This window comes from Chaetura pelagica, unplaced genomic scaffold (assembly GCF_000747805.2).
Source record: "Chaetura pelagica isolate M959 unplaced genomic scaffold, ChaPel_1.0 scaffold676, whole genome shotgun sequence".
NCBI lineage: Eukaryota > Metazoa > Chordata > Aves > Apodiformes > Apodidae > Chaetura > Chaetura pelagica.
In genome coordinates, this window is record NW_009953724.1 from 403,408 (window position 1) to 413,347 (window position 9,940).

General features: G+C 43.8%; 1 protein-coding gene across 1 annotated transcript in view; it reads left to right on the forward strand.

Moving 5' to 3' along the window:
• The window catches only part of ZBTB8B (zinc finger and BTB domain containing 8B), a 4,864-nt gene extending 653 nt beyond the window's left edge, over nucleotides 1-4,211 (forward strand). Inside the window, exons 2-4 of the mRNA XM_010000612.1 lie at nucleotides 17-281; nucleotides 2,760-2,938; nucleotides 3,763-4,211. Of these exons, the coding sequence (XP_009998914.1) occupies nucleotides 17-281; nucleotides 2,760-2,938; nucleotides 3,763-4,074 (756 nt within the window). The 3' untranslated portion in view covers nucleotides 4,075-4,211. The remainder of the gene's footprint in view (nucleotides 1-16; nucleotides 282-2,759; nucleotides 2,939-3,762) is intronic.
• Nucleotides 4,212-9,940: the final 5,729 nt, after the last annotated feature.

The window sequence follows — 9,940 nt, forward strand, 5'->3', positions numbered from 1 at the left end:
GGGGGGGGGGGGGGGGGCAACGCGCCTGCCACAATATCCCACCCCCCTGTCCCTGGAGCAGATGGAAGAGGGGCTGCACGGCGGGCAGGCCATGGACCTGGCCTGCAATAATTACCACATGAAACAATTCCTAGAGGCCCTGTTGCGCAACAGCTCGGCTCAGAGAAAGGATGATGTGGTTCATCACTTTGTCCGGGGCTTTGAGGGTAGGCCAGAGGATGCAGGGGTAGCCATGAGTTCCATGATGGACATTCACAGCGACTGGTATGGTGAGGACACAGGTGAGAGGACTCAGGGAGGGTGTAGTCTGTATAATTTGAGGAGGAAACTGCTTAGTTGTGCCACTTCCTGTGTTACTCCCCTTCTTGTTCAGGAATATATTGCTGAATATGATGCAGTAGCAAAATAAACTATTGTTCTGGACTTCAAAAGAAAGCTGTACTCATTTATTCAGTGCAGCACTTGGGAGGTAAGTGTTTATAACATCTCTTTGAACCAGATGCTGGAGCTTGGTGGTGGTGGTGGTGGTGATGCTGCCTTAATAAACAATCTTGTTTGGGACCTTGTTGAATGGCAGGTGGATTTTTAAAAAGAATATTCTTCCTCTTAATGTTAGTTTAAAAAAGATCAATCAGAAAGTTGAGCTGCCACAAGAGGGATCTGCTGTAGAACCTGACAGAGCTGAAGTAGCTTGTTCCCCTGGAGCTCCTGGCAGCGATGATGGGTCTTTTTCCTGTTACTTTCAACTCTGGAAGGGCAGAAATCAGTTTTGTTCAATACTGAATAATCCCTAAACATTCTTTAAGAGCCCTGAAAGCTTTAAACTCTGGTATTGCACAAAGACAAGACTTAACTTCTAGAGGCAGATATGCTTTTCAGCTGCTCATGGAGGTCCTGCTGCTTTCTCAAGCCCAGCACCTCTTGGGATGTTTCTGCCTGGCAGGAACGTCTCCCAGCAGCAGTGTCAGGGACCTGGAGAAGAGGAAGGTCATGTCCATGTGCATTTCCTTTGAAGTGGATAATAAGGATCTGGGCATTTTCTCTGCTTGTGTTGATGCTGGCACACAACTTGCCTCATCCCAGCTATGGAGACAGGAGGTGGCTGTGACAAACTGCAGGTGCCATCGCTGCCCAGGAGGTGACAAATGCAACACTGGTGTGAGCAGCAGGGAGGAAACCTTGCCCTGACCATTCTACTCTAGACAGCAAGCTTATCTCCATGTCATTTCCAGCTCAAGCAAGCATGTGTGATCTTAAAGTCAATAAACCAAATCTTATCTCTCACTGATAAGGACAAAATCACAAACGCAGCCTCAGAGTCACCAAAAGACTGAAGTCACCAGGTGCTGTCACAGGTCCTGCTCATGGTTTCTGACCTGCAGCAAGGCAAGAGCTTGTAACACACAGACCTTGCTTCCTTTTTTCCCCCTCTTAAAATCTTCAGACTGTTTATGAGTCATGAAAAGGGAAATGCTGCTTAGAATTAGAGAACATCAGGTGTTATGGCAACATGTTAGAAATGTTACTGGTCAATGATGTGCTTTAAATAGGAGAGGGGGAGAAAACCCAAACCTTGCACTAGTTACATTTCTCTGCTAAAACTGAACATCTTAAGTAGAATGGAAGTATCTCCTCTCAGCTTTTAGTGCTCCTGCTATCTTAGCACTCTCACAAGACTCCAGAAATGAGGAATAAAATGCCTCTCATGCAGTCAGGCTGACAGAGGTGGTAAATGCCACTTACTTTCAAGTGTCCATGTCTGTTCCAGTCATCCTGGTCCCCTTCACAGCTGGTGGAGGGTGAACAGTCACCTGTACAGAGTCCAGAATTGGGTAAGATTAATGTCACTTGATAATCACTGATACTGAACCCTCCTTTCTTTTGAGACTGGGTTGAATGAACCTTCCCCCAAGGAATGTTCTGCAGCACCTGTTTTGGTGTAGCTGTTGGAGAGCTCAGGGTTTGATATGAAAACATTTTCCTGGATCAGGACCTGCAAGAAGGAAGCCTCATCTTTTAGTAGAACATTGCAACCTTTATACTGGGAAGGAAGCTCATATCTGGGCTGGTACTGAAACATTTGGCACTACCCATGTTGAGGAATGATGTGATCTTCAGATTTAACTCTCTCTTTTTACATATTACTTGTGTGCATATAGTTGGATTTTTTTAAAAAAGCAAAGGATCATCAGCAAATGTACCCTTGTTATTTCCAATAGAAAGGCTGAAGTGGATGGCAGTAGAAACAAACATTCCCATTTTTAGATGCATTTCCCTGTCTAAATTTATGCCCTTTGTAAAAGCACATGGGAACCATTAGACTACTTGTAATTGGTGGTAAAGATTTTTGTTTCTAATGCTGTTCAAAGCTGATGGTATCTTTAAAAAGGAAGAAGACTTTCTATGGCTAAGATAGTGCAGAGACCCACGGCACTAAAAGCAAATGTTTGGCACTTAATTAAATGGCTTCTTAAAATAAAATGAGTTTGTTTTTCTGTCATGAGCGCAGCTCCCTTAGAGTATCAGCTTTGTAAGTACAGGCAGGCTGAATGTCAAGTGCCCTGATCATCTGCAGCTGCACGAATGTCTCCTGGAATGGCACAGCCCACGGAACACCCAGGTAAGGGAAGCACCACGTGAGGGGAAAGTGCAGCTGTCCCGAGTGGGAATTGCAGCCAGGAAGACAAGAGCCAGCACAGCTCAGCCTGCTGAAGTGCCCAGCCTAACTCACTGTGCTCTCTTTGCTTTCTTCCCAAAAGGTGATGTGTTAGTTGTGCCCATCAAGCTTCACAAGTGTCCGTTCTGCCCCTACACGGCCAAGCAGAAGGGGATTCTCAAGCGGCACATCCGCTCCCACACCGGGGAGAGGCCCTATCCCTGCGAGACCTGCGGGAAGCGCTTCACGCGGCAGGAGCACCTCCGGAGCCACGCTCTGAGTGTGAGTTTGGGGGTCTGCATTCCACCAGGAAATGCTTGAAAGGGTTTGGTATTCCCCCCTTGGATTTCCCAGAATGTGTTGGACAAAGTGGTTATTGCCAAAGCGAGAGAAACTTCAGCAATAGTAAGTTGAAGCTGGTGTTTGGTTCATTAGTATTTATGGAGCCCTGTATCTTGGCAGCTGGAAATCTGGTGGGGTCATCTGCCCTTTAGCTTAATCATAGAATCATAAAAGGTCTTGGGTTGGAAAGGACCTCTAAAGGTCATCTAGTCCAACCCCCCTACAATAAGCAGGGACATCTCACACTAGACCAGGTTGCTCAGAGCCCCATCAAGCCTGACCTTGAATGTCTCCAGGGATGGGGCCTCCACTACCTCTCCAGGCAACCTGTTCCAATGATCCACCACCCTCATGTTAAAGAACTTTTTCCTCATGTTCAACCCAAATCTATCCTTTTCTAGCTTAAAATCATCACCCTTTGTCCTACTGTTACATGCCCTTGTGTACAGTTCTTCCTCAGCCTTCTTACAAGCCCCTTTCAGGTATTGGAAGGCCCCTATAATGTCCCCCTGAAATCATCTCTTCTTCAGGCTGAACAACCCCAACTCCCTCAGTCTGTCTCCATAAGGGAGGTGCTCCAGCCCTCTGATTATTTTCACTGCCTTCCTCTGGACACACTCCAACAGGTCCATGTCCTTCTTGTGTTGGGGGCTCCAGAGTAAATGTTAGTGTAAATGTTTTTCTGTCCTAGGAAATAACCCCAGAAGGAGCTAAAGCAAGAAGGCAGCTCTCCATTTTCACCATGTTTTCTTCTTTACTTTCAGGTGCATCGATCAAATAAGCCAATCATCTGTAAAGGCTGCAGGAGAACATTCACCAGCAGCTTGTCCCAAGGGTTACGACGCTTTGGTTTGTGTGACAGCTGCACCTGTGTGACCACCACGCACGAGGACTCGATGCCCATCAACCTCAGCCTGATGGAGCCTTCATCAGAGGGCCAAGAGAAGGGGGATGCTGATAATGATTGGCCCATCTATGTGGAGTCTGGAGAGGAAAACGATCCTGCTGATGATGAGGATGGTGACGACAAGCAGGAAATCCACAGGAGTTTATCAGACCGAGAAACACTGATGTAGCAGTGGAGGAGAGGGGGAGGATTGAAAGAGTCTCCCTGGCAGTGGTTGGTCTGCAACAGACAAGTGCATATCTGCCCAGTTAGTGAGGCTGTGCTGGGTTTTATTATTCCTTTTTTTTTTTTTTTAATAGAAGAGTGGGGAGAATTGGAATTTTTAATACTTTTACATTTTCAGTGCTGTGCACCAGGAATCTGTGAAGAATCTTCTGACCGGGGTTTACAGAGGTTGTGCTTGAGCAATTCCCAGTGGTGTCTCTGCCTCCTAGTTTTGATGTAGCAGGTGGAACATCTCTGTTTTGTTTCAAGAGCAGGTTTCTTCAAACAATGCACTCAGAGTCCTTAATCCCTGATCTGAAAGGGGCATCATCTCCTCTCTGAAGATTACATCAACAGAAATGTAGTTTTCATCCATTACCTTGGACTTTTCTAGCCTAAGCTGTGATCCTTCTGTAATAGGACAGTATTATCTAAATTGTAAACCTCAAGTGTTGGCTTAGACTGGATTTGACCTGGAAACCAGGGTAACAAAATATGCTGGTGCTGAAAGCACAGACAGCAAGAACAAATACATAACTGCAGGTATCTAGAGAGCAAGCTTCTCCTCAATTTTTACTGCATCTTCCTCTCTCAAGAGCTCAGACTACAGATCTTCAGATGTGTCTTAAATGTCATTCAGACATTCAGTAGTCTTGGCTTAAGAAACATTAAGCACACATCCTGGTGCAGTGTCCTGGTCTCTCAGTTTAGACCAAGGAAACTGCCCAGTTCTCTTCAGCTTTTTGCAGCAGAAGTTCAAAGATGCCCATTAGGTTACTCAGGAGTTCTGATTCTGGCAGATTAAGTAGCCAGACTGATGTAGCTGAGGAGCAGTGAAACACCAATCTCTGAGCCATGCATATAAAAGAGCTCTGAACACCCTTTTTGAAGCAATTGGGTAGGAAATCTCAGCAATTTTTACTAGCCTGGTTGTGTTCAAGTCCTTTTCTTTTATCTTTTACTGTCTTTTCTTTTAGTCTTTGGTGATCCTTCTCATCATTTATGTTGGTATGTGAATTTATCCAAGTACTGTTTTGTTTTTCACACTTCAGCGTGGACCTCATGTTCCTTTGCTGGGACAGATAAATGTTGGCTTTCAAAGGAGGTGAAATATTTTTTCACTTTCCCAGTACCAAGCTGACCCAAGTTATCAAAAAGCAAGCTGGGAACCTTTAGAAGAAAACACAGCATCATCAGAAAGCCTGTTTGCTTATGGGTCACCTACTGTTTCCTAATGAATAGACAAAACTGGAATATACTGTGAAATGAGACTTGTTAGTTCTTCTTCACTATGTTGTTCATCTGTGGTTCATGAAAAGGCAAATTGTGGATGAGCTGGAGAAAGTGCTGGATCAGGAGCCCGTAGACAGATGTGGCTGACAAAGGATGAGCAGTTCCTCCCACCTGACAGGATGGTGCTTCTTGGGGTTCTTGATATAAAGACTTTCCACCTGGCAAACATTAGATGGAACTTAAAAAGCTTTTATTTTACATATTGAAAAAGAACAATTCATCTTCTCTGTCTGCTTCATCCTCCGGTGGAGCAGCAGTCCTGTAGTCTCTCTGGTCCAAGTTCTTGATGAGTGCCACCTTCTCAAGGAGATGCTGGCATTATCTGCTATGTTTATTTTCTGTAAGTTCAGCTGCATAAATTTTCAGTAGTCCCTGTTCCAGGTTATCTGTAAATTTGAGTTCCTAAGAGCTGAACAGATGATAGTGCCACACATCACCACAGAAAAATCTCAGTGGCACAAGATCTCTAAAAAATTCAGGGCTTTATAGTCCCTTCTTCAGTCATCTAGACGAAGATCATTCAAAATTCGACTCATGTAGATGCCAGATTTGGAGCTGAGCTCCTCTGAAAATCCTGCTGTGCTTTTGGGTCCTTGGCACTTTTGAAAACCTGAGCAAAATTTGGCCTTGTAGATAATGGCAGGATACTTGAAAATGCCACATCCAGCCTACCAGGCCTGGTCTGTTGGACAACAACTCCATTTTTGTTGAGTCCATCCAACATCAGAGGATATTTTTTTTGCATCTGGTTATCTGATAAAGGAAGGACTTCTGTGTATGAGAACACCTGAAAGAGAGTCAGGAGAGTGGTATTTGTTAGGACATGAACTTGATAAGGAAAGGAGTAAGAATGTAAATAGGAATCTGAAGTTCTATTCAGTGACCAGGCATCCCAATTCCTGGTCATTCTGGCATGAAGATGTGACCTCATGGTAAATGTTGGCAGCTGGATGTGGAATATCAGCTCAGCCTGGTTCTGGCTAGTGTGCCACGACAAAACTGTCAGAAGATGTAGCTTCTCACACAGCTGAGCTGTGCTGAGGTGCAGGCCAGCTCACTCGGAGGGGGTGAAGACATCCAGAGTAGGGAAAATGAACCTGTAGGAAAGCCTGTGTGTAACAAGAGCTGCAGGCTTGTCTGCAGACACCTCCCATGGTTTTACTTCAACCTTTCTTTGGTCTTAGAGGTTGTTCTTGTGTGTCTTGTGCGTAGAGAATGGAGCTGTGTTAAGGTTTGTGCAACAGGGGGTCGGGGTGGGGGGGTTTGCTGTTCACACTCTGGGCTCAGCGTGACCACCCAGATTGAAATGGTCACAGCACCAAGGCTGCCTGGGGTCAAGAAGTCTTTGGATGATGCTCTCAGGCACCTGGTGTGATCTTTGGGGTGCCCTACACAGGGACAGGAGTTGGACTCAATGATCCTGATGGGTCCCTTCCAACTCAGCATATTCTATGATTCTATGATGTTTCCTGTTGATCTGTCAGGTTGTGCTGCTTTGCTTTCTGTGGAGTCCTTTGTAGTTAGAAGAGGATGTAGTTTTTATCCACATTCTTGTGACCAGATGTTCAATGTGAAGCTGTTTGCTGTGCTTTCCACTTAGTTTTTGGATGTTATTTCCTGAAATCTTCCACTGTAGATCCAGCCTCTGCAAGCTTTGAGAAAATGATGTCGCTGTTTTAAAATATTCACATGGTGCTCAATGAAGACTTGAAAAATCATGTTTTTAGGAAAGTAGTTTCTAATATAATCTCTTTCTCAATGTTTTTTAAAGGCCGTGCAGATTACATACCTTAAAGTCTTGGCTCTAGGTAATTGACTTTGTTTAGGAGTATTTGAACACACTTTTGCACAATATTGCACTGTGTTTCCCAAAAGGAATACATTTGGAGTTCAACCTCTTGGTGCAAGACCTTGTAAATCTTCCAGATGTGGTCATTTAATTTAACTGATGTTTTGTAAGGCAGTTTCATAACTGAAGCCCTTTAGCTTAAATTACAAATTCTTATAAACTGAACCTGGTTTGTAGAAGTGATTTCACTCTATTTGTGGATCTTGGAGCGTTCTGGAGCTTTTGATTGTCTAGAAAAATAAAACTCTCTGAGAGGGTTGCTTTGATTTATTTTTTTTTTTGTTACCATTCAGAAGCTGACTGAGTAAACCCAAGTATGTCTAGATCAAGACTCATATTTCAGTTTCTGGGAATTAAAAAGGAATATATCCATGTTCATATCCATGTCCACAGGAGGCCATGAAGGTGATCCAAGGGCTGGAGCAGCTCTGCTCAGGAAACAGGCTGGGAGAGTTGGGGTGTTCAGCCTGGCGAAGAGAAGGCTCCAGGGAGACCTTAGAGCACCTTCCAGGGCCTGAAGGGGCTCCAGGAAAGCTGGGGAGGGGCTTGAGACAAGGGGAGGGAGGGAGAGGACAAGGAGGGATGGATTAAAACTGGAAGAGGGGAGATTGAGGTTGGACATGAGGAAGGAATTCCTGGGTGTGAGGGTGGTGAGAGCCTGGCCCAGGTTGCCCGGAGAAGCTGTGGCTGCCCCATCCCTGGCCGTGTTGAAGGGCAGGTTGGATGGGGCTTGGAGCAGCCTGGGCTGGTGGGAAGTGTCCCTGCCTGTGCAGGGGGTTGGACCTAGACCATCTTTAAGGTCCCTTCCAACCCAAACCACTCCATGATTCTATGATTCCTGGGGACACACAGTTTGCACACAAGAATCAGATTCTTGGTAGGGGAGGATTTAAATGATGCTTTCAACTCAAACCTCAGCCAACTGGGCTTTGTATCTTTTTTTGTTTTTTAAAAAAAAAGCTTTTATATCATTAACATTGATTTTGTTTCAGTACCAATTTTTTGTAGTTTTATAATCATCTTAACTTTTTAAAGTCTTTTTAAAGCTTTTCCTTTCTCATGCAGGATAAAATAAACATTTATGCAGTTGGACAGCAGGCAGGGACCCTGGCTAGAGGAAAATGCTGTCAAATGCCTGCAATAAAAAGCATGTGGGTTTGGGGAGGGGGGAGAACAGAGTCCCAAATATTCCTTCTGGATCATTTTGAATGATACAGGTTATTTCACAAAAGGCCTTTTTAAAACCTGCTTTTACACACTACTATTTAAAACCTGTATTCACCTGTTGATTTAGGATATCTTGACTTACTGAAAAATGTAATGACCCCCTGTCCCTTGTCACTGTTTTCATTCAAAGAGTGAAATCCTTCACTTTTCTTTAATTGGGATTTTTAGGTTTATATATTTTTCTTTCAGAAGTGCCTGGGAATTGTTCATCTTTCAAAACTTTTTAAAAACCATTCAAACGTTTTTATCAGTATTAAAGATTTTTTAATCCAACTGAGGTTGACAGTTCTCTTTAACAAGCATATAAAAAGTGCATTTCTTCTCTTAAAGGCCACTACTGACACGTCAAGCAAATCACTGAAGGCAGCCTGGGTTTTGCCTCCCATTGGATTGTTTGAAATTCAGGTTTTCTAGGTGTCTAGAAATGTTAGTAGCATGGGTGAGAATATAGAGGGCATGAAGTTGTTGAAACCTTGCCAGCAGCTCCATTTCTACACGTCCATGTGGTGTGTCTGCCCACACAGGGCTGCTCTTGGGTCTAGATTTATGGTTGAGGTGTCATCATCTCTGCCATCTGGGTCAGCCCAGCACTTTCAGTGAAATACAAGCAGTGAACATAACTACTTCTTTGGGGTTTTTTAATTAAATATTTACAGGCAGGTGTCTGGATACTAGGAAATTATACAGAAAAATAAAACACCCAACATAAACCAACTAAACAATAAAGCGACCAAAGATCAAAACAAACACCACCCCTAAAAAACACTCTCTCAGAACAATCTGCTGTAGGCAACTTGAAATGCACAAATATCCAAATAAATAATAGTTACTGGTAAATATTATTGGTAAATGTAGCTATTGGGAGCTGTACCAACAGCTTCAGGATCACAAAAAAATGTTAATACCTTAATCTTTGGACACTTGGAGGATTCTTGTCTCTTGTATGGAGCTGAAAACCTGAACAGTCCCTACACTAAATAAGTCAACTTTCTCTGTGGGAGAAGGAAAGCAGGAGTGAGGGGCAATCAAGGGACATGAGAGGTCACCATGGGGCTTGCTAATGATTCAGGGACAATTAATTGTGTGGATCAAGGTCCAAGTCATCGAGATAACTTTGGGGGAAGCTGATGACAGTAAAGATGATGCTGAGGGAAATGAACCCAAGCCAAAGAGATGAAAAATAGATTCTTCATTAATTTCTGGTATCTTGCTTATTCCCCTGTCTCCAGGCCCTGCCTGGTGTTCCTCCAGGCACTAGGTCCTGTAGCACTGAAGAGTTTCCTGACATGGAACAATTAGCAACTCACCTACAACCTACTAAAAATACATATTTTTCTGTCACACAAAACTTCTCAAAAGCTTTTCAATAAATGAAATGTTCTCAGAAAATGACTTTACCTTTAAGAGGAACATTATTTAAGAAGCAACAATTTTTGCAAGAGCATTGATTAAAATTCCTGCT